General features: G+C 41.6%; 1 protein-coding gene across 1 annotated transcript; it reads left to right on the top strand.

Moving 5' to 3' along the window:
• The first annotated feature begins 1,101 nt into the window (after window positions 1-1,101).
• Window positions 1,102-21,614, top strand: angpt2b (angiopoietin 2b). Its single transcript, XM_034236711.1, has 9 exons — window positions 1,102-1,900; window positions 7,928-8,083; window positions 8,767-8,888; window positions 11,198-11,430; window positions 11,793-11,917; window positions 14,884-14,985; window positions 17,820-17,986; window positions 20,594-20,724; window positions 20,954-21,614. The coding sequence occupies exons 1-9, from the start codon at window positions 1,583-1,585 to the stop codon at window positions 21,112-21,114; spliced, it is 1,515 nt and encodes a 504-aa protein (XP_034092602.1). The 5' UTR covers window positions 1,102-1,582; the 3' UTR covers window positions 21,115-21,614.
• Window positions 21,615-24,427: the final 2,813 nt, after the last annotated feature.

Below are 24,427 nucleotides of genomic sequence, written 5' to 3' on the forward strand. Positions count from 1 at the left end.
TATGTAGATGCATAATCTTTATATAATATAGGAGAAACGCAACACAGTGTGAAGGATCTGACAATGATTCAGTAAGTATTGAAATAACAAAAAGCAACAGCAGGAGGTTAATGCTAACGTTAGCCAGCTGGGCTAACTAGATTTCAGGAACGGAAACTGGTTAGCCCATATTGACTAGAAAATAAACTTCACAGCAAGAGGGTTCCTTTCAAATGTTTGATTTTTATAATTGAGTGCTTAACAGTTGAAAGATGACACCACCAGGATGTCACTGTGAAAAATTAAGTTTCAAATGTTAACTTAAAACCTATTCTTCTTTAATAACATACAAATATATACAGTATACAATAGCTACAGTATAACTTTGATTATATGAACAAGTCGATTTAAAATGTCAACCTAACCAAAATACATAAGGTAAAAACATTAGCGATGTGGACACAGACAAAGCAGAGTAAACAGGCCGTGTTAGTTCAGCCAGCAACAAGAGGAAGAGACAGAGCAACACGGCAGCCTGTGTGAAAACACAAGAGCCAAGATCTCTTCCAAAATAAAGCTGCGATTCAACCCACTCTCAGACTGAAACAAAAACAATATCAACTTTGGGGACATTGCAACAAAAGAAGCAACAGATGTCAGAGCATGTCACCGTCTGAGGGTAAAATCAGAGGAAAAGAGATATAGAAAAAGATGAAGAAAGAGAGTGGGGAGAACAGAAAGTTGGCAGAGAAGGTTTCTACTTCTTGTGGTGAGCCGTGTGTTTGTGTAGCTTGCTCTTCTAACCCCCGCAAACAGGAGTACCGTAAGAGCGAGGGAGAAAGTGGTTGAAAAAAAAGGGAGAAAAAGGGTAGGGTGGTTGAGTGATTATGTGCTGAGGAGGTGTGTGTGTGTGTGTGTGTGTGTGTGTGTGTGTGTGTGTGTGTGGTGTGTGTGTGTGTGTGTGTGTGTGTGTGTGTGTGTGTGTGTGTGTGTGTGTGTGTGTGTGTGTGTGTGTGTGTGTGTGTGTGTGTGTGTGTGTGTGGAAGTACAGCACTCTCTCTCTCTCTCTACTTTTAAAGAGCTTCACCCACTTCAGCTAACATCCTGAAGCGGGCCGCTCTCCACTCCGACCCCTCCTCTCCACTGCAGAACAGCACATGGGCTCATGCAGCTCGAAAAGAACGCAGTCAGAAAAGTCAAGTTTTCAGAAGAGAGATAAATGGTGAGAGGGAAGCCTGCTGTTGGTTTCCTGGACTGGATGGTTGGAGTTGCAATAGGAAGCAATCTCCTTTTCCTGTGTGTGAGTTGTCTGTCCGCTCTGACGAGGATCAGCAAGAGCAGAAAGTGGGCTGAAGAAGAACTTCTGGATGCAACAGCAAGGAGGAGGACCAGCCAAACGAGAGGAAAACAGTGGGAGACAGGAACAGCAGGAGTTGGACTGAGAAGACAGAGTCAGAGTCTTGAGGGACGTTTAAAGAGATGACGGCAAGAAGATATAGGAGATATTAAGGATAAAACAAGCAGCTCACCTGACTCACTTTCTGCTCTACTAGCGTCCTTCCTCCCCTGTCCTCCCTCCTTCCCCCTTCCCCTCTCCCCTGACATGGGCCGCCTGCTGGCCCTGACCCTCGCCTACCTGGCCCACCTGCTGGCCGCCGCCATCGGCTCAGAACGCCAACAGCATCACGTGCAGCACGGCCGCTGCAGCTACACCTTCATCCTCCCCGAGGTGCAGCACTGCCAACCCTTAAAGGACTTCCAGGTCACCAACACCCTCCAGAGGGACTCCCCGCCCGAGGCAGAGCCTGAAGCGAGCCAATCCAGGCCAGGTAAGGCCCAAAGGGAGAGGCCTTCCTTACAGGAGAGGAAGCTGGACCATCTAGAGAGTGCCATGGAGAATAACACGCAGTGGCTGCAGAAGGTAAGGTCTCTGAAGGGTTGACAAAGACAACTACTTTCTCCTTCCATGAACTTACTCTTTGCTGTTAAACTATTATTTCCTCCTCTTCACATGTCACGTTTTAACTGTCAATGGAAATGCTGGAGAAAGCATTTGTCCAAGCCACCTCATAACATCTGTTGACAAGCTCTCATTGTTGATAAGTTCAGTGCTTAGCGAGGACTTCCTGAACGATGCCGTGTGCATGTCTGGCTCAATGTCAGTGCCTGGTGTACTGTACAAGTGTGTATTTAAGACCACTGGGATGCCAGAACTCCCTGGTGCATGAGGAGAAAGATGAAATAAGTTTGCTAATATCAGGCAGTGCCAAATATGTATCACACAGTTAGAGCTTCTAAATGAGTATCAACCCCCCACAGAGAACAAGCACTCAGTCACTTCCCCTTTTGACACATTTTTGTATCCCGATTGTAAGCTAAAGTTGGCTGGAAACTGTGTACCAAACTCATAAAAATAAGTTCCTCAGTGTAAACAAAAAAGTGTTTATCTGCTGGAGACACATTTCAGCACTGCCGTCGGCCTTTTCAGTTACATTTAGCTGGGATTATGACCGACTAAAATGAAGTGATGCGATTAAAAGTGGCTTCACAATAGTGTTTTCATTGCTAAGGTCATCGGGGCATAGAATCAGTGTTGGGCCATTGTCTCGGACAGACTGACACGCCACTACTCTCCACCCGTCTCTCTATTCTTGTCTGCTTCACCCACACTATATTTATGGTATACACTAATCCTGAGGCCAATTATATGGGTTTGTGTGGAGTGTTTAGATTGGCTGGCTGAAAGTAAACATGTTGATTATATTTCAGGATTTATAAATGGGGTGTTATGACTGCCAGAGCTCTTCCTGTGCTTCTGTCACTCCCAACGTTCACTCACCATAGGATTGTCTCCAGTTTTCCTTTCCAAAGTCAACATTTTTTTGACACTATTCCTCTCTATGCATCCATCCTATCCATCTCCTTTACTTCTATCTGGACTCTTTTTCTCCTCTGGGATGACATCTGTGTCCCATCTCACACATTGAATTGGCAACCACAAGATCTTAAACTCCATCTCGCTCGTAGCTCTATCACGGACACCCATACTCCATTCCCCAGTGTGCACTCTGTCTGATGCTCGGTCTATGAAAAGGAGATGGGAAGCATCAACACCGCATGGGGCCACACTATGAGTGAGGAAGAACTAGTGAAAGAGTGCACACACTCTCCCTTGTGCGCACACTATATTATGAATGCGTACAGTCTGCAAAGCATCACATTTTGTACTCATCTTGGGCATATTCTGCGCAGCATGTTCAATCCCTTCCCACCAGAGCAGTGATTTAAGTGGCCATGAAGGACATAAAGTTTGAATCCCCAGCCCCCACTCTTTAGTCAAAGCTCTGCTGACACATACCTTGCTCTGTGGCCAAACTTCCTCAACTTGGTCTGGAATGAACACAAAGATCCAACCTTTCAACAAGTAACCCCCACCAGGCCGAAGAGATGCATAAACGATCGCACTGTAGGTGGGATTTCCTCATAAACACAGCACGACCCTAGAGAGCCTCTTTTAGACTTGCACGAGGGTTTTAACTGACTCTTGACCCCCAGGTGGGACAGCCCTTTCAGCACCTTGTGGAGCTCATTAAGCCTATCTGCATACATTTGAGGTGAAATTAGCGAAACGCATGGGGAAGAGCTCCATGCAACTGTGTGTCAGTGTTTCTCTGAAACTTTGTAAGCTCTCACTCAACACTCCCCTGGGATGATATGACCCTTTCTGTGAGCCTTCAAACCCCTTGAAAGAAAACACACAGCCACACACACAAACCCAGCAGCACACACAAACCAATGCAGCATGTTCCACAGAGGAATCTTCAAGCCGCTGAGTGCAAAAGGACGGTATTAATGTTCCAGATTTCTTCTTTGGTGTTTTCAAGATGAAGCTATTGTTTGTTTTTCTTTTGTTCTAACCCCCAATGAAGCCCCACATCTAGTCCCATTGGCTTTCTTCTGCCCTGAGGAATTGGCAAAAAAGTGCTTTTAAGAGCCTGCTGGATTATGCTAATGCTGAATTATTGCATAGGGATCAAGGTGGCTAGGCTACCCTCAGGTGACCCCATTTCCTAGCACAGTAATATTTCATCAAGTAAGTATGTCACCCACATTATCAATTGGTCTCATTAATTTACATTTCTTTAAACATAAACTATTTTTCCCCATCTTGAACAGCTGACTTATCTTTAAAGGTCAGTTCATCTAAATTAGAAAAAAACATGTCTTTATTATCCCTAGTGGTATTTTGGCATGGCCAAAGTTTTCCGGTATCTGGATCTAATGACAGCGAGGGGGAATTAAATGTATTTGCAGCGCTACAGTACAATTGAAAAATGAGTCTACCGCTGTGCTAATGGACTGTAATTCTATACAGTGCTTTGAGCTAAACTTTAATGTCCAGATTCTATAATGCTGATGCTTAATAGGCATAACCTTTATCATGCTAACCATCTTAATTTCCAATCTGAACATGATAGCATTATCAAATGTAAAGGCATTAACTAGAAGCCATGAATATCTGTACAAAGTACAGTGCTGTAGCTCTTGAGATATTAAACTTGGACCTGCTGGTGGCACTAGATAAACAGTCAGGGAAAAGCCAATAGGATTCATGTGAGGATAATGAATGTCTGCACAAAATGCAATACTTTCCTTGCAAAACTCTTACATTTTAATAATACCACATCTGCATGGTTATAAACCAGGAGAAGTAAACGACACAATATATTTCTATATCATTTTGGTGACTCTTAAGGCCCAGAATGCATCTATCCCTGGTGAAGAGTTGGTTCACTCGTGTTTAAGCACTGACACAGTAATCAAGTTACCGTTTTGAAGGTAACACACACATGGCTGTTCTTCAGTCATAGCGATTCTGATCATTGTTATTTGCTAGAACACCATGCATACATGTATCATTCTCTTCTGTTATACTCACTGTGAACATTTTTGTCTATTGGCTTAACACAGGGGTCTGCAACCTTTTTGACCAAAAGAGCCATTTTGCCCCCTTCTCCACCAATTTCTTTTGTCTGGAGCCGCAAAACATATTTGATAGCTTGATAGCTTATAAAGTTGTATATATTGTTATATCATAGACAAAAACTACAGTTTTTTTGCATTTATGTATTACATTATAGAAAACTGTTTACCTCTAATAATAAACAAAGAACTCGTATAAGGAGAATTGAAAAAAATACACAGGCCTACTTTAAAATAAATTAAACACAGCACTTGGGGAGTCCTCTGCACATTTGAAGAACATTAATATAATTAAAATGGGCCCACTTTTAAATAAATAAAACATAGCTGCACCCTAAAAATAGTTAACTGATTGAATTATGACTGAAGATCGTCAGCCGTCTTCCTCTTCCGTGTTTTTCCTCGATACTTTTATTTTCTTTGATTTATCCATAGTTCGCTCATCGAGCCGGGGGTCAGGTTATTCGCCTGCAAGAAAATGCGCTGGTGCGGGACCGTAGCAGGATGTGACGCATATTTTAGTTGACCTAATTAAAACCTCAAAATACAAGATACGAAACAACTTCATGTCTGCACAGCATAAGCCCATTGAAGCTGTTAACACCTACAGATACTTAGGCATCACTGTAGGTGAAAATCTCTGCTTCAAACCACATATTGACAATCTCTTAAGGAAATTGAAATTAAAACTGGGATTCTTTTTTAGAAATAAGGCCTACTTCTCCACAAGTGCGAGGAAACGGCTTGTAGCTGCCACATTTTTGCCGCTCTTGGACTACGGGGATGTTGTGTCCATGAACGCCTCAGCTCACTCCCTTCATCTGCTGGACGCTGTTTACCATGGGGCTCTGAGGTTCATAACCAACTGTAAACCCCTCACACACCATTGGACGCTGTACACTTTAGTTAACTGGACATCATTATCAATGCGCAGATCACTGCACTGGTACAAACTCATCTATACCGCTATGCTTGGACTGCTGCCCATCTACATATCCACTTACATATCACACAAACAGTACACCTACAGTATAGACTACGATCTCAAAATTACATCACTCTGTCTGTCCCCTCAGTACGCATGGTGCTTGGGAAAAAAGCCATATCGTACTCTGCCCCCTCGACCTGGAACACACTTCAGAAATTAAACTGACCAGTTTGATACCCATCACAGATTTTAAACTCATTTTAAAAAAGCTGGAGAAATCATCTGTGGGTGTTTGCACCTGCTATATCTGACTACTGTATATGGATTTCAATGACTACTTTTTTTACGGTGTTGTATTTTAGTGTTGCCTCTGTGTTTAGTGTCCTGTCTGTCTGTAACTTTGTGTGGTAGTGTTACCACTGAACAGGTCTCTTGAAAATGAGACCTTGTGTCTCAATGAGATCTACACCTGTATAAATAAAGGCTAAATTAAAAAATTAAAAAAATTCAACCGTGCAACAAAATATAAATAGTCCTACAAATATTTGTATTTTATGTCCTTCGTATTTTTGTCTAAACTCAAGGGAGCCAGAGTGGAGGGCTTAAAGAGCCACATGCGGCTCGAGAGCCGCGGGTTGCCGACCCCTAACAATTAAGATGTCAACTCATATCATTTGCTCAGCAATGATCACTAGTCCCTCCTAGAGACAATTAGATGCTACATCCCAAATGTGTATCTGGCTGCATAGTGCAACATCTGACATAACTGCAATTAATGCAACTGGCAGTGGATGATGCCAGTTGCAAAGACCTCTGAATTGAGCTCAATCACACAAGGGCTTTGAAAGGGACACTTTGGACAGACGGATGATAGCGACTTCAAAATGTAGGCTGTTAATGATGAAGAGATCTTTGATTCTTCTTTTGAAATTGACTCTAATGTGCTTGGTAATCTCTTCAAAACCTTCTTATGGAAAGATTATTTCTAATGTCTCAGTTGTCCTTAAGTAGCAAAATGTGAGGGATTGGATTTACAGAGCAAGACAGAGGAAGTATGAGAGAGTTTAAAGAAAGAGGGAGTTAGTGAGGGAAATCCAAGCAAGAAAGACAGAGAACGGTTATTAGCAGGAAAACAATTTAATTGCAGTTAATTCTGTATTTGCACACTTGGATCAGTTGTTGTTGTTGTTGATTGTTGCACTGCATAATATATTGAAAAAAGCCCTCTCCTGTGGTAATGTATCATTAATCCAATTTCTCTCTGAAATGTAAATCTGCTTGGGAAAAAATCCCAAAACAATCATAGTCTCATTTGAATTCATTTCATTTTTTTTAATAGCCACTCATTATCTCAATAGTACTGAATGCTTTCTCCTTTGAGTCATAATTGTCCAGTCATGTGGTTAAACGAGTTAAGTCTGATCTTTTCTCCCCACAAAAGAGTCATAAATATTAATGTTCTTCGGTTCGATATTATACTCTGCTTTACTGCAAGGCACAAGCAATTGCTTGTTAAAAGCCAAACAAAGTTTCATCGTTCATAGCAGGGAAATAAACACTTGTCGTACAGATGCCGTTTGCTCAAACTGACCACATTAATAAGAAACTATTTATTGGAGCAAGATGGATGGCATCATTTTTACCCTTTCTCCAACTTATGAGGGGTGTGAACATCTGTTCTCTGTCTGACTTAGTGATTGACTACAGAGTGTAGGCGACTATCCCTGAAGTCCTGCACACGAGTACAGCTATGGTGAATTTCATTACTCGTCTTTTTTGATGGTATTTGCCTGAGGTAGCTCTGCAGATGGATAGATGGTTGGCGAGACACTGCCCTGAAGGTACTCTATTCCACGACTGCATCACAGCACCTGAAAAGATCGAGGTGAAAAATACCTCTTTAAGGTTGCTTCTTTCAGAATGCATCAAGTTGTCAGTGATCATATCACCTACTAAAATATGATTATCACCTCAATGAAACTAGAGGATCAGACATGCTGTATAATATTCTCAAAGTCTGCTTTTTTCTCCGTACAGCTGGAGAACTTCATCCAGGAGAATGTGCGCTCTGGGATGGAGGAAATGAAAAGAACTGCGGTACACACACAGACAGCTGCCATGCTGGAAATGGGAACCAATCTTCTCAGCCAATCAGCGGAGCAGACCCGCAAACTGACAGACGTTGAGACCCAGGTGAGACCATCAGGAAGCGTTTGAGTGAGGCCGAGGCCACTTGTCTGCAGCCAATCCAATTTGACAACCGTGGGGGTCACACCCATGCAAAAAACGAATGATGTCACTTCAGAAACACTTGGAGAATAGCTAATTAAATGTAAATCAGATATAACCCTATGAGAAGCCATGCCCGAATGTGGAGGCGACCGCTTTAAAGCAGCTGGTATTTGGTTCTACCGGCTCTGATTGACACAATGAGTTGAACTTGACGTCTGACGAGCCAATTAAAACATAAAACTCAGCAGCACAACACAGATGTGTCTTCAATCATGCCACGGAGCTGTTATTACAGATTGAGCTGTTCTGGTCCCAATGCTTTCTTTTATTCTTATCAAAGTCGATATGAATCTGCAACCTGAACAAATATCTAAGCTGCTTTGTTCCAAGTTTTTGTTTCATCTGAAACTTAAAAAACATGTCACAGGTGGATGTGAGATAATTCTAGCTCAAGTTTTAATAAAAAGATCAAAGAACCGGGCATTACGAGCCTTGTGTTGTGCAATGTTTATCCCCGAGGGGGCTTTTTATGAATTCAGCTGTTGGGCAGTCTTCACGAACCCCCCCTCCTTCAATCAGTATCCTTTCTTGAATACTGCACATAATATGATAATTATAATTCTTCTTCTTTTATCAATCCATAGGTTTTAAATCAGACTAGTCGCCTGGAGATCCAGCTGCTTGAGTACTCGCTCTTCACTAACCGACTGGAGAAACATATTCTCCTTCAGACTCAGGAGATCTCACGCCTCAGTGATAAAAACAGGTGAGCAAATACCCTCCGAGTTTATCCAGGCATGTATACTTTTAAGTTCTGCAAGACTTTTTAGGGGATTCATATTCAGATCCATTACTTTAAGTGGTATTTCACAAGGCCCTTATTTTCTCAATTTGGACATCACAAGGTCATGTTTTCACTCATTTCTCCGGTCATATTTGCTTTCCACTTCCCAGAAAATCACCTATCAGTCAAGATCTGTTCTGACCATAATGTTTTTTTCCTCATATTCTCTGTGTGGCGTTGGTAACTGTAGGTGGCACCATTTTCTTTGCTCTTGGAGATCTTTTCCTAAGGGAAGAAAATATATAGGGTTGCAAAATATAAAGCACGTATTATAATGTATATACATATTGGTTCTTTTCATGCAACAACAGGAAAATGTGCCCATGTTGAATGATTCTGAAAAGCAGGGCATTCAATGATAATGTATTGTGAATGGGTCAGCATGTGTTTGACAGTGAGTAGGTATGGCATGTTAAGAGGGGTTTCCCATTCTTCTCTTTAGGAACAAAAAGTCAGCTTAGGGCCATCAGAGGTTAAGGACAGGCTGCTCGGCGGTTTGGAAGAGAGTGGTTGTTTTCTCTCTTTGCATTTGATTGTTTATCATTCCGTCTATCCGTATCAAGTGTGAGCGGGAGATCACAGCGCCCCGGCTCCAACACCTGTTACAAATCTGCTGGTGCTCGGCCCTGCTCTGCCCTTTTGGCCCTCGCCCTTCAAGTCGATGACACGGCTCTGACATGCAAATAAATGAATACATCTTCTCCAGGGTAAACTCTGTGATGGGAGTCATGACATTAGAAGGGTCATAGTCAATTTGCTGCCAGGCAGCTGTGGAATAAAAGTGAACCGCTGTGGGGGGGTTATTGCTGCTGATGCTTGAGGGCATGGAGCCAGTTTTTGAACTGCTGCCAACTAAAAAGAGCACAGAGACATATTTGTTTTCATAGGCATTACATGTCAAATACTATTGGCAGGAAGTTTAACATTTTGCAGAGAGAGGATAAGAGCAGTCTAATAGCAATATACTGTATATTACAATACAAATAAATAGCACAAGATCATAATCATAACAATCTAATTGTCCAGGATGCAATGTGATCCAAAATACCATGTTTGTTCTTTCAAACCCTCTTACTGTTTTAACATTTATGTGCTGGTTTACCGCCACGCTCAACTTAACACCGTAGCTCAAAGTAGACATAATGGAGAACCATTTGTTAGCTGGCTTTGCCACTTTTTATGAGTTCCCCCACAAAGCAAATATGAAATGAGAGCGATGTTAAAAATGATTTGGATTGATACAGGCCACATTCGGAGTCGGTGCTTAGTGGGAGATTAAGGATACATGTTGAGTGCGTTGGCTCCGTGTGCACAGCGCTGAAACATAGCTTGTTCAATCTGGGTGGTTGATTGTTTCAATAAATAACTGCTGCACAGTCGTCAGTCAAAGCCATAAAGATCAGGCTGCAGCGATTTATGATCTTCATTTGGAGGTGGGGGTGTGGCACTTGTGCAGAGAGACAAACACACGTAGACACACACAGTCAGAGTGTTGCTTCATGGCTGTGATCGAGAGGCTTAGCCAACAGCCAACCATCTGTGGATGCTGCTGCAGTACAGGTGTTGATAGGGTGTTAACCCGATGAGACTGCTGCGCTGATGTCTATTCGTCATCATCATGTAAATGTGCAAGTTTGTTCAACCTCTGATGAGATTCTTCCCCCTGCCTCTCCTGCCATTCAATATGCATTATAACACTTGATATGATGTCATGTCGTCAGATGTTTTATTTTCTCACGAGCCAGTGAAGTACCACTGTAGTAAATCAGGATTTGAAAAAAATGAAATAGTAAAAAAATCATGAAGCAAAACCTCTGTACAGGTATTAAAGCGTTACCACCAAGTGCTTGTAAAATGAGTGGCATGTCCAGGTGAATGTTCATAAAGGGTTTGTGAATAATGGTCGAATTCTTACCAATTAATATTAAAAAGTATTTTTTCCTTGAAATGGCGATCCAAAGGGTTGTGCAATGTCACTAGACCTCCAATTAGCAGTTAGCTCAAATTCAGTTTTGTACTAAATTCAGCCACTTTGAAAAAAAGTGGCAAAGTGTAAACAGACTGGCGGGTCCTTGGTTAATGCAGAAACACATGGATGGCTACATAAACTTTAGGCCTCAGTAAAAGTGGAACTATCCGACATTTTATTGAAAAATGTATTGTTTGCTCCTTTTTCATATTGCTTGGTTTTATATCGATGTTAAGGTGTTTTTACGTTTTGTCTCTGGTAGTTTTCTTGAACAGAGGCTCTTGGCGTTGGAGGCTCGGTACGGGAGGGAGCTGCAGGGCCTGCAGAGCGAAAAGCAGCAGCTTCAGGAGCTTCTGGAGAGGCAGAGTGGATTGGTCAGTCAGCTGCAGGGTGAACTGAGCAGCTCCACGCTCAACAGCAGCTCACTTCAGAGGCAGCAGGCCGTGCTCACAGACACTGTGCAGCAGCTGCTGGCCATGGTCAACCACTGCAATGGTGAGACTCTGGGGCTCTCTTTGTAAGAGCAGGATGTACTGCCAACATCTGTAATAACAAACAAAAGAGGTGCAAAAAATACTGACTAATAGTATCAATAAACACTGGTGTAATTTAGGCAAACAAGAGATCTACACTATTTCAATTGATAAGCATGGGATTTGGCTACCAAAGTAATATTTGACATGAAAAAATAACACCTAGAACAGCTTGAAAATCAAATCCCAGACACATGCATGAACCACCGACATTAGACTAAAGCCAGAGCTTAATATTACAAGAGAACTCACATATGGGGTTGGGATTTGTGTTCAAAGCCCATAAGGTTGCCATCTGTAAATAAATGCCTTCATGTTTTCCAGAAATCTCCAATGCTCCCAAGGAGGAGCTGCTTAGTTTCAGGGACTGCGCTGAGATCCTGCGGTCTGGAGTAACAGAGAGTGGAATATACAGCATACGCCTCACTAACTCCACACAGACTGTCAAGGTACTGAAGCCCTAAAGGTCCTTGCAAATGTCATCTAACTGACTGTGACAAGAACGTTTTTTTAAATAGACATTTTACCCATTTGTTGTTCAGTATGTAGCACTGTGATCCTGTTTTGTTGCCCAGTATGAGTGTTGAAAATCCCTCGCAGACTGCATAATGACATTCAAAGGGCTTATCATTACTTTTCCGCCCACAGTAAACACTGGACGGACAAACTAGCCTGATGTAATGGTAATTTGCAGGGTCTTTTGGGAGAGGGGTTGATGGAAATACCATGCTGGGTAACAGAGAGCTAAAATAATAAGCAACAGAAGCACTGTGCCCTGCAGGCTTCATGGTGTGCGCTGCTGAATGCAAAGTCAGAAAAGCTTAGAGGTACCTTGGCTGACCTGAAATAGCTAGCCATTGCTAACTCAACCAAAGCATGGAGCAGCAGGCTATCCTCTGTTTAAATCACAGCTAGCTATGGCTACGATCTTCACTCTCAGAGTTTCCCCAGAAAAAGAGAGACAGCAGTGATACAGCGTTCTGTTATTCATTACATTCACTCTAGTTTGCTAGTTGGCACCATCTCTTACAGCCTCTGTTTTCCCCTGTTCTTCCTTTTCATTTCCTGTGGGTAAGGCAGCCAGGTGTTAGGCGCTAGTGCCGTGTTTCCTGCCAACTGGGGCCAACGTACGTTTCCACTGATGCGAGTTAGTTCTTCCCAAATCATTGCTGCTTTCAATCTATGCCATCTTATTCTTATGTGGATGGCAATCGTGGCTGCGTACAAATGGGGCATATACAAATTACCCTATTTTTTTAAGTGGAGAGCGGGCTTCCACAAGAGATACAAAGTGTGGAAGTCAGATTTGGCTTTGAGACACTGTTATCTGTCCATCTATGTAACTTTTAATCACCAAGGTTGTAAATAGTAATGGTGTTTACAAACCACATCATTAATAGCTTGGAACAGCTTCTCTCATAACTTTGTTGTGCATGTTTTTAAAAACACCATATGCACAGGACTCTTAGCATTAATGTTTATTTCTCAACACAGATTGTGAATAAACTATTGTGTCCCCTGAAAGCCCCTTTGAATAATCACCACAACATAATCTTTTTTTTAAAAATCATAATACCGCTTAAATTGTCTGGATATTGACATTTTATTTAAATAGATTTGGACATATACGACTCCTTGCTGCTTTATAATAAAATAATTTGGAGATTTAAATCTGTATCTGGGCTGAATCAGAAAAACAATAAAATCATCACACTATGGGACAAAAATAATCTATTTCAAAAATCTGTTGTTGTATTCAGTGAGATGCTTTTAAGGCCAGAACATCGGCTTTATATTCCAGAGGATAATCACAGCATATTGCCAGTCTGCTCTTTTTTCAGAGGTAAAAGACCAGAGTGCCTTTTAACCTTGTATTAGCTTTCCTATTCTGGGAAACTCTCATTTCATTTCTAGCAGAACATAGCCAGTTGTCGAAAAAGAGAGAGCCCTTGGGATGCTGTCCACATACCAGCATCCAAACAGCCAGACTGTGAGGACTGATAGGTCAGGGTGGTATGGTGAGCAGCATTAAAACAAACTGGCAAACTCTGTAATTAACCACATTGCAGGTTGTTTACGTTGTGTCAGAAATGTCACGACAGTATCTGCAATTTCAGGTGCCAACATTGCATAGAGATGCAAATAAGGTGCCTAAGAAAACTGTCAAAGCCCTGCAGCCTTGAGGTATGCACACTGAATGTACTTTAGCAAGAGTTAGCACATTGAGAAGGATCTAATCTTACCACCCACGGGAGAAATTCACCATTCATTCAATCACGATTCCTAAGGGAAGCTGGAATATGTCCAGTCGAACACCTTGAATTTGTAAAATAAGTCCCTTAACAAGTCTACATTTCAAATGCTGTCACCAGACGAATGAGTGTAATCCATTCCTGTTTGTTCTCCCAAACATATCTACATATGGCAGAATGTGCAGCCAAGTAAGAAAGAAAACAGTGTGTGTAACTAAAAACGCAGATGCCTCTTCCTCAATCCCCACTCGAGGGGATGAGAGGCTGATATGTTGATTTTCCTTCCCACCTGGGTCGTATCATTGTGTGACACCCTGAAATGTTGGGTCCCCCCACCTCGCCCAATTCCTGAGGACTCCAAGGCATACTTCAAACAGCAGAAAGACTAAAGTGTGTTTTATGTTTTAATGCAATTTCTTCCCACTTTTTCTCATGTAAACCACTCCAGAACTAATCTCAGTTTATTGACATGAACACTCAAGTAGACATCAAGGATAAATAGTTGAAACAGAAAAAGCTTTCATAGTAAAATATGTTCAAACTTGGTACCAATATGAATCCCAAATAGTATTTTATGATTTATATTAGACCTTCATTTACGGATTATTATCATGTTAAACCGTTGCTTTAATATTTGATAAATGGACACATTCCAAGCTTACTTAAAGTATTAGTTTCAAACAAAGTAAACCTCTGTCCGTCTTTGAATAAAAATGGTTCAAAGCGGCATGAATTAATGTGGTTATATTAACAATGAATCAAATGTCAAAGGATCATGCGTCGTGAAAGGGGTCATTTATGGTGATGAAGGGTGAATATAATTTCTCCTATTTGACTAATTTGGTTTTACGTCTCACAAAATATTTGTTTCGGTTCAGTCTCATCAAGTTTGTGTCCTAAAAAAAACACTTTATGGACCCACAATACACCTCGGGCTCAGCACCCAACACCTGTAAGGGACTAGCTGGTTAACACATGCTACCAGCTAGCATTAGATGCTAAAGAGCCAGAGTTTTCTCTCCGCAGCTGTCGAAACATGGAATTGCAGGTGGCTTGAAACACAACTCCAATTGAGTTAATATAATAAGACACATTCTTCGGCTAAATTGATTGTACAACCTAAACCCAAAAGGGCTTTTTATGATTTGCCTTTATTTGAACAGGTGTTCTGTGACATGAAGACCAGAGGCGGCGGATGGACGGTGCTACAGCATCGGAGGAACGGCTCCGTAAACTTCCATCGTGGGTGGAGAGATTACAAAATGGTGAGTCCAGTAGAGTTATGGTCCGAGTGCATCAATATCATTATGGGTAGCATGGATCAGCACTGTGGGACTGGACAGGAGGTTCCAATAATCGTCTGTGGGTGATTTGGCATGGCGAGGCGTGGGATACCGGCGAGCCTGTGATCCCGGGCGACCTGCGGTTGTTGTATTTGGCCGGCCTTGTGTCCCCCCCGTGTTATTGCACCTGTTCTCGTTCCCGCTCCCTGTCAAACTCCCACATCGCCAAATACACATGCGTATGCACAAACACACACACATGTCATGCTGTCCAATGACCAGCAACGTTAGCACGTACTCTGGATAGAGTGAAATCATAAACAAGAGTCGACAAAGTTGTTACAGCTCTCTAGCTAAATCAAGCATTCAACACCTCTGGCTTTAGTCTTTGTTCGGACTGATTGAGATAATCCTTTTCCCCATCATAAAGTATACTCAATAGAATCAAGATGTTGTTGCACAATATAGAAAAACATATACTTGGAAGCCTTTGTACTGTTTAATTAGACACAGAACACAACAGTGAGGCTGGTTTTAAGGATTGAGCTAGCACTTTTTACTTGTCACTCGTGCCAGCAAATCAACTGCCAGATTTGAACTAGAATCCAGAGAGGACTGTGAACCAGAAGGAGAGACAAAAAATAACTCTTTCAAGAACAATATTTTTACAAGTGCATGATACATATTTGTGTCCAGTTGGGGCGTGGGAGCACAGGGGCCCTGAAGATGGCTATAACGTATGTACTGAAATGCTTCCCCGCCTCGGCCCCATGTCCTCGGAGACCGTGGTGTGTGTTGATCAATTGTTGCTTCCAGGCCTTGCTGTTCAAATGAGAAATGCTCCGAGTGTACTCACTCTTACTAAACACCATGAACAGTTTGACAGCTGGAGAAAGTGACTTAGAAATCAGGAGAAAGTGTACTTCTGTCAGACTGAACAAAGAATTATTAATATCTGCAAATGTAGGGTTTATTTACACTTTTGCCTTGAAAACGTGATTAGTCTTAATGGTTACATGCTTATCGAGTCATTTGGCCTAATCACACGGTGAATCCACCTCTCACATTTGCTTGCGTCAGTCAAAATAAGACACTTTTACCTGACAGCCTTATGTGAGATTCATTAGCAAAAGCCACATTTCTTGCCACCTCTTAAGCCGTCTCTTTGTATAGAATGCTGCATTTTATTATCGTTTCCCTCGAGTGGCGGCATCTGTTCCCGCGGTGAAAAGATTTCTGTCAAAGCCTTCTCACCCGCGTCGCTCACTGTATCTGTTTTCATTTAACACTGCGGCAAAATCATGTATCTATTACTGGGCCTTCAACCTGTTGACATCATTTAAACATTGCCACGCTGCTCAGAGTTAAGGTTATGACACTTCTCTTTCATATATCGGTTTCTTTATAACCCGCCTCCGTATACATCTATAAACGGTTGATACATTAATAGGAGAAGCTACCAGAATTGCTTCAATGCTCATCCCTGAACTCTGCTAGAGGAATGAACACCATTGCTGAATAGATGTTTAGATGATGGTGGTAGAGTGCGTTCCATCATATAAGAAGAAAATCTACCATAGAAATATTTCAGGCGAGGGGAATGTGGGAGGACGTAACTGACATACAATCAAGATTTCTATGGATTCATATCCCCTATTACTTACTACAACATACAGTAACGTTAAAATAGTACAAGAAACCTAGCACTTGAAATAAAACACAATTTATTTAAAAAACGAAAAATGTGAAATTATACAAATGAAAAAATGGTGTAACTGTGCCACTGACGGGTTTTCTAGTCGAGTTCAAAGTTAATCTCTATTTTACATTTAGGGATAGAACTGTAACTTCTACCTGTATCAGTAAGATGACCTAAATGAGTCATTATTTGAATCATCATATTAACAAGTGACATGTGGAATTATAATTGCTATGTATGCTATGCTATGCTATTGGTATTGGTGACAAGTTGCTGTTAAGTGTCATCAGATCATTAAAACCTTAAGATATCAGATACAATTAAAATAGATCCTATTAACAGCTTTCTCTCTTAGTTGGATGTGCAACAGGCCGAAAGGTCAAATATCTTAAGTAAAGACAAAATTAATCCCTAACAGTGTCAGTGTATGCAGATAACCGTGGTGTACTTTTTCTCTAGTTTGGCTTGCTCACAAAAACAGGAAAAGAAAGAAAGGGGCCTTTAACAGTGGTGAGAGGATTAGTTTTTTGGGCACAGAGAGGTTGTAGAGTTTTGTTGATCGAGAAAGTGAAATCATTAAATCCTCATCTTTTATCAAACGGTTTATTCACCCAATAAGACATCTATCGAAGCATCTGTAATCGTTTGGTTTCACGTTCCTGTGTTTCCAAGTAGCATACCATAAGATTCCCTCCTAGTATTGCCTATGTCCTGCACTATTCATTCTCCATCAGTAATCATTTAGTGTGGTTTCACATAAACGAAAATAGAAAACGTGTGTTCATGTCCCAGCTTTGCAGTTCAAACTAACAGTGGATGCGGCAACAACGTCATTGTTTTTATAACTCTAAGTGTTGCAGACACAATTTGAGCTTTGATAGGATATTAAGGGAAATTAAAGTCTCACTCGACCGTACCGTTGCTTTGGGAGTGGAGTATTTCTCTTCATAAACTCAGTGGACTGTCTCAAGTCATCAAAGTCATACATTTGACTTCTTAAATTGAGGTCTATTTTCACATTAGCTCCAAAAACACTTGGCAGGATGCTGGTAAAATCACCCCCTTTGTTTGAATATTTTCTTGGTTCATTGTTTCTCCGTCTTTGTGTCTAATCCAGGGCTTTGGAGAGCCGTCTGGGGAACACTGGCTTGGGAATGATATCATCCACACGCTGACCAGCTCCCAGGAATACAGTCTGCACGTCCAGCTGAAAGACAGAGAGGGGAACGAAGCTTTCTCAAATTACGATCGCTTCCACATAGATGGAGAGGACAACAACTACAGGTAATACGCTTTTAAATCCTTACTGAACATCCAGATTCCATTCTGGCTTGTATTCGTGCCGTGCTCTAATTAGAAATTCACTTTTAATAATCAAACCATGCAATTATGAAACAGCTGATGACAAACTGCTCCTAAAACACTACTCAGGTCTCCAATTAAATGATTTTACTTTGTCAGAAATCAGACATGAATGGGATTATAATGAAGGTGCCTAATTTCAGTAAATTGTTCTATTAAGAGTTTCTATTGTGTGTGGCGTAATTGCAATGCAGCATTCATTTGTTCCGCTCTGGGTGTAGGACTCTTAAAAATAGCGACAGATTAGAAACCGTTATCAACAGTTCAAACTCTTCTTTATTTTCTCTCCACTTTGTTACCCGAGCACTGAAGTTAAAGAACCACTTGGACTGTTTTTAAGAATGTCATTCAAAATGATGAGCTCAGAGGAGGGCACACAGAGCCACTTTTGTCTGTCTCCATGTTTCCTCTGCCATCACGTTGCCCCTGAACATCCCCGAGGGGAGCCACCTCCACTGGAGTATAACAGTAACGCCCCCCCCCGTCAGGAGCTGACAACTCAAAGCAAGCTCCTCAGTAACCCTGCAATCACTAACAAGATTATGTGTGGGCAAAACAGACAAAACAAAACAGACAGAACTAAAACAAAACTTAAACAGTTCCGTTTAGATTTCATAGTAATTCCCAGGCATTTCCCCTTGTTTTGAGAGATTGACGCTGTGAGAGATGAAAAATCATAATCATATGTGGGAGTATGCTTTCCAAAATCCCTAATAGTGCAGCAAATTGCATTTGCCTTCAGTATGTTCCACATAATTAGCGCAATGAAACGGAATGTTTCACAATTTTGCTGCAGGCTATACTCTGTGTGGGGCGAAGCACCTGAATGAATATAATCACCTCTAGCCTGCTACCTCTGAGATCATGTTTTCTGTAACTAGTTCAATATGCACCAGCTTTATGGTCGAGACCCTGGCCTCGTCTGAGGGTTTATATTAAAACTCCCAAGCTGAGGCTGTGAAGCTAGTCAGCCAAAACAATCCTCCTCCTCAGCTGCATCCAGCGCGTTCCCTAGAGCAATATTGAGGTCTTCACCTACTGTAGAACTCAGCAACATTATTCATACATTAATCATCAGCATGACAGACCGCTTTCCCCTTTCAAGTAGCCAAGAACAGCCAGTTTTAGAGTCACACCGAGGGTGAGTATTCCTTTGAATGTAACAGTATATTAGTCATTACAGGATACAATAACAAATTGAAAAGACAGTCACCTTGAAAAGGATTAGCGTGTGGTTTGCGGTTTTGGTGGAATAGCTGAATTAATGCATCTGGAAGACATGGCTAATGTCAATCTTTTGCTTTTTGTAGAAAGAGCTGGCACGTTCAACAGCCATCCAATAGGCTTTCCTGTAGCCTGTGGTTGCAATCCTGTCTAATTTGATAGTTTTTAATTTTTTCCACATCACCGATTCATCGTGACGGGAAAAGTGAACTCATCTAACAAAAATATCCCCTCGCTTCAACTCGGCCTCTCTGCAATTCCATCATTATTCTCGTCCCAAGCACGGCCATTTCCAACTCCCGTCTTGCTGCGCCTCATGATACGATGCCCTGCCCTCTGAACTTACAAATTCAAGAGGAGGATTCTTCATTTAGTCATCGCAGACAGCGTGCCCCGGGCTACAGAGGGGGGGGTCACATAACTCAGGGGAAAGTCTGCTTCTAACGAGACAGAATGACAGGGCAGAGGAGAGGCCAGACAGCAGGACTGACCTCCTCATCCAACCCTCTCCAAACCAGTCCTGACACACACACGCAGAAACACACACACACTCCATTGCTCGGGAGTTGGGCCGCTGCATGAAAATAATTGAGGGAATCAATTTAACTTGCACAGAGATTTGTTTCAGACTGTTGGTGTTGTTTCACAAAGCACAGCATGGAGGAGAAATAATGAGAAGCTATTTAAGTGGCTTTTTGTATTGATGTTTGCCAACAATGGAAAGCTAGGGGAGATGGTACCTTGTGTTAAAAAGTGGTGTACACATTCTAAACAGGTTGTGATCACCTACAGTGGTTTACAGGTGCTTTTGAGGAGGTTGTTCTTTGATTATTTGTTATTCAATTGTTCATCTTTGATAAGATGTGTACAGGCTTTTCTTGTTTTGTTCATTCTGCAGCCATAGCTCTACACAGACTTTAAATGACAAGGTGGTGGGGAAAAATAGATGAGCGCTGGGTGTTGCCCTACTTAAAATGCTGTCTTCCTTGCCAAAATAAAATCGTAATGTCAGGTTTGCCTAGAGGCTTTCAAAAGTTCGAGAAAGAGTGTCAAATGAAAAGTGAATTTCAAACTCTCTTAAACAGCAACTCAAACCAAAGAAAGCATGACTCCCTCCCTTTTATACTTAAGGAATCATAGATGTTATTGTGCTGTGTAAACTTGACCAAAACATTATTAAATTATTTTCTTTTTTGGGCTGTATCCACTCACTGCCAAGGAGCTTCCAAACACAGCTTTAAATAATTAATACAAGTGCCTCCGGCGGAGATTTTCCCTCAAATGATTTGCTCTTCCAAAACGCAGCCTTCACGCTGAGGGCTTCAGTGGCACAGCGGGTCGGACCAGCAGCCTCACCCACACTGGCACCCCGTTCAGCACCAAGGACAGAGACAATGACCGCTGCACCTGCAAGTGCTCGCAGCTCGCGTCCGGAGGTACCCTCAACTGCTTCGTCTCAATCTGTCTCTCCTTACAACACTTCTTGTTAAACATTTCTATCCACCCCCTTGTAAATGTCCCAAAGAGCATTTCATTTTCCCTCAGCGCCAATATAAAGTTACTGCTTGACTACATTTGGGTTTTTCATTTCATGAGCTCAAATGTAATTAATTCAGACTTTTTTTTCCTTGAACTCTGTGCCACTTTCTCTCTCTCTCTCCTCAGGTTGGTGGTTTGAGGCGTGCGGTCCGTCCAACCTGAATGGCATTTATTACCCAAGCTCCTCCAGTGTGGTTCGCTACAATGGCATCAAGTGGTACTATTGGAAAGGTCCAAATCTGATGACTACCATGACAACCATGATGGTGCGCCCAGCAAACTTCTGACAGACGTGGCGTTTGCAGGATGCAGATAAATGAAGTGAATGTTGCCTCCGATGACTAAAAAGAAAAATATCCAGGAAATTGTATTTTTGGGAGGAAATGTTACTCGGACTGTTGGTGGTTTCAGCTTCTGGACATCTTGAAAAGAGGCTCTAAGCTTTTGTCTTGGGCCATGTGCGGACACTCGGCATATGACTGGTTATAATGAATTCATTACAGATACATTCAACCAACTATTTTTATTCACAAGGTTTCCAAGGCTATATTTCAATAGGGATTGTGCAGCTGGAAGAGGAAATGATGTTTGCTATAAATGAGAAAAACAGAACTTATCACATCAAATGATGCAGTTAATTATGATCAGTTATAAAATGAAATGAACAATTAATCGAAAAACCTTTATAGACACTTTAACACATATCTATTTTTATATTTTCAAGTATGAAAACCTTTGTTGTGTGTGTGTCTGTTTGCTGTAAACAACTGCAATAAATCAAGACAAAACCGTGTATATACTATACAATATACTCTTCTGTAATGTTTTATTCCGGCACTAAATGCTTTATTAATTGGAGTCTTTGTACTTGTGATGTAATATTAAATGATAATGCTCCTATTCAATCCACAGAACTGTGTTCTAGTCGCATTATAAGACTGTCGGTGCTTGTTGAAAACTGCAGCCATGCACAATAACGTAAGATAACCTACAGTGCCTTTAATGGTTTATCACTTTCAATAAAACAACACCATAAAGAACAACAACAATAGCATGCTTTTCCCTTTGCTGCCTCCTCCAAAGGGGCTTACAGAATAAAATATCTCCAAATATGTCCTGGCACACCTCTCATAAAACTTTATTTGTGAGGGATTTCACTGATAAAAGTACATTATGCACTTTCACTGGTGGGGTTTACTTTCAAAAATGAAAGATTGCAATGGGAACAAAGCTGAACATTTACTTACATTAAAATCACGTGTAATCTTTGGTGCCTATAATCCACAGTGCCAGGAGCTTGTTGCCATGTAAGCTACATACACTTCAACAAGTCCCACATGCTGGACTCAGGAAGTCAAGATGCCGGGCCATTGATCTGATGAATCATCCAATAACACTGGTCCCTGCGGTACCCATCAGAAAGCAGATGGGGTTCTCCTCGTACTAACTTTGACCTGAATGTCCCTGGGGACGGCAGTCGACTATCGCCTGTCTCCGTCTGCAACGACTGCTAATTGTTCTGCGTCATTCTCTCAAATACAGACAGACATTACACTCACACATCTCATCTGCTTTGCTTAATGCAGTCTCCAAGTGTGATTCATGGACTGCAGAAATTAGACATTGAGTATGATGAAGTCAGGGGTGCTTAAGAAGGAAACTTAAAAATGAATGAGATATTTTTAACAAATAAATTGCTTGAATAAATAACTTTTCTGTGTGTCTTCACTGAATCTGAAGGGCTTAGTAACGCCTAACTGCCTTTGATTTAATACTCGGAAAGGAAATATGCAGGAGCTGCTGAAGACAGTAAAACCACTCAAAGGGATAACAGCCCTGCTACTGTGCCTGACCATGGCTCAAATGTGAGCGCCTAGAAATATATGATGCAATCATGATAGAATCTGGGAGGAAACTACCACTATCATGACAAGGGTATGCAGTGCCAGCAGATATGGATGTTCAAAGCAAAGGTCGTGACTGTAGACCTGACCCACGTAACGTGCTGTACAAGCAGAACCACACACAAACACGCCCCGCTCGCATGCAGTGATCCCATTGCTAAACAAGTTTATTACGACCTCCAACGGCTGGACAGGCGATAGATCACAGCGGGGGAGGCCGGGGGTGAATCCATCACAGAGACTTTAATAAAGACCACTTGATTTGGCCTGCTGGCTCAACAGATGAAATGGTTGTGTTCAGGTCCAGTGAAGCAGACCGGAGTCTGGGTCGCATTGCTTCTCTACTTGTCGCAGTCCCTGTTTATTAGACGGGTTATTGTTGTTATGGGCAGAGGGACACAGAGATACAGTAGTCACTTTAGAACTGTGTTATTGTGTTGTCAATATGTATGACAGTCTGTTGTTGTACAAGTGGTGGAATTAGGTTTATACAAATGAAGATTGTCTAAAGTTACAACTAGAGATTTTACTTTCATCTCTATTAGTTCTAAGCGCACAGTGTAAACAGGTTTACAATATAATATTGAAGCTCCCATTTGGCTGGGAAAAGCAATGCTTAATCCCACAAAATGAGTTGTTTCTTTACTGCAATGGGTCAATTGAAATAGGAGGCCATATAATTTGTATGTGACTATACATAACCCTATTTCAACCTACGGTTAAACATGATTTAACTAACTGCAACTGTAAAATAACTGTTTAAATGTTTCTACTCATGTGTGAAGAAGATCAAAACAACTCTCATGTATGTAACATAAGGGTAACTAGAGTAACAATGAGCCTGAGCCCTACGCAGTTAATATAAGATTAAACTCAGTTTGTGCACACTTCACCGTTTGTGAGTTAGGAGTGCTGTTGTATAATTCGTTCAGAGATTCAGGGCATTACACTTTCAGAAAAATAGAGCGTACTCTGCGCACCCTTAAGAGACAGAGCACCCATCACTGTGAATGTGTGATGAACAGCTGAAATCATACATTAAAGGTGGGGTAGGTAAGTTTGAGAAACCGGCTCGAGATACACTTTTTGCTATATTCCATGGAATGCTCTTAACATCCCGATAGCAATGAATATTTTAAGTGCTTTGACAAAAAAATCCATAAAAAAATGTCATCTGTGGAAGCCGTAGTACTGTAAAAAGCACGACCAATCATTTTAGCCGGCCCGGTAAAATAACTGGATGGCCTACCTGCCTGTCAGCCTTCCATCTGTGCACCAACTTATCTCGTGCCCTCATTGGTCATGTGCGCGTTCGTGTGTGTTGGAGGAGGGGCTCTGTAAGGAATTGGCAGATTTCAAATTCTAGCGCACTCAAGCTGGTTTCTCCAAAATTACCTACCCCACCTTTAACATAGATTAGAACCCCAACAGGTCGGGGTTGGGTGTCTTAATACAGGAGGCTGTCTCTCTTGGGTTGCTCCAATGAGTTTCAGTGAATAAAAGTGTAAAAATGGTGCACGTGCTTCTGACTGTGTCGCTCTCAGGGTGAACTCAAGAACAGGGGAGAAAGCTGGCAAATGAGTATTGAAAAAGTTTCAGAATTCATCATCAGATCTTCTCATCACAAGAAGATTACTATTCAACTAGAGAATGCAATTCCTGAAGAAATTGCTAGTGGGAATGCTTTATGCTGAAA

This window comes from Gymnodraco acuticeps, unplaced genomic scaffold, assembly GCF_902827175.1.
Source record: "Gymnodraco acuticeps unplaced genomic scaffold, fGymAcu1.1, whole genome shotgun sequence".
Classification (NCBI taxonomy): Eukaryota; Metazoa; Chordata; class Actinopteri; order Perciformes; family Bathydraconidae; genus Gymnodraco; species Gymnodraco acuticeps.

What these genes read in the sequence shown, in the direction of transcription:
- angpt2b (XM_034236711.1), top strand. Translation starts at nt 1,583, where the DNA reads ATGGGCCGCCTGCTGGCCCTGACCCTCGCCTACCTGGCCCACCTGCTG. An exon ending in ACACGCAGTGGCTGCAGAAG is followed by an intron (nt 1,901 to 7,927) that starts GTAAGGTCTCTG and finishes TTCTCCGTACAG; the next exon opens with CTGGAGAACTTCATCCAGGA. An exon ending in ACTCCACACAGACTGTCAAG is followed by an intron (nt 11,918 to 14,883) that starts GTACTGAAGCCC and finishes TTATTTGAACAG; the next exon opens with GTGTTCTGTGACATGAAGAC.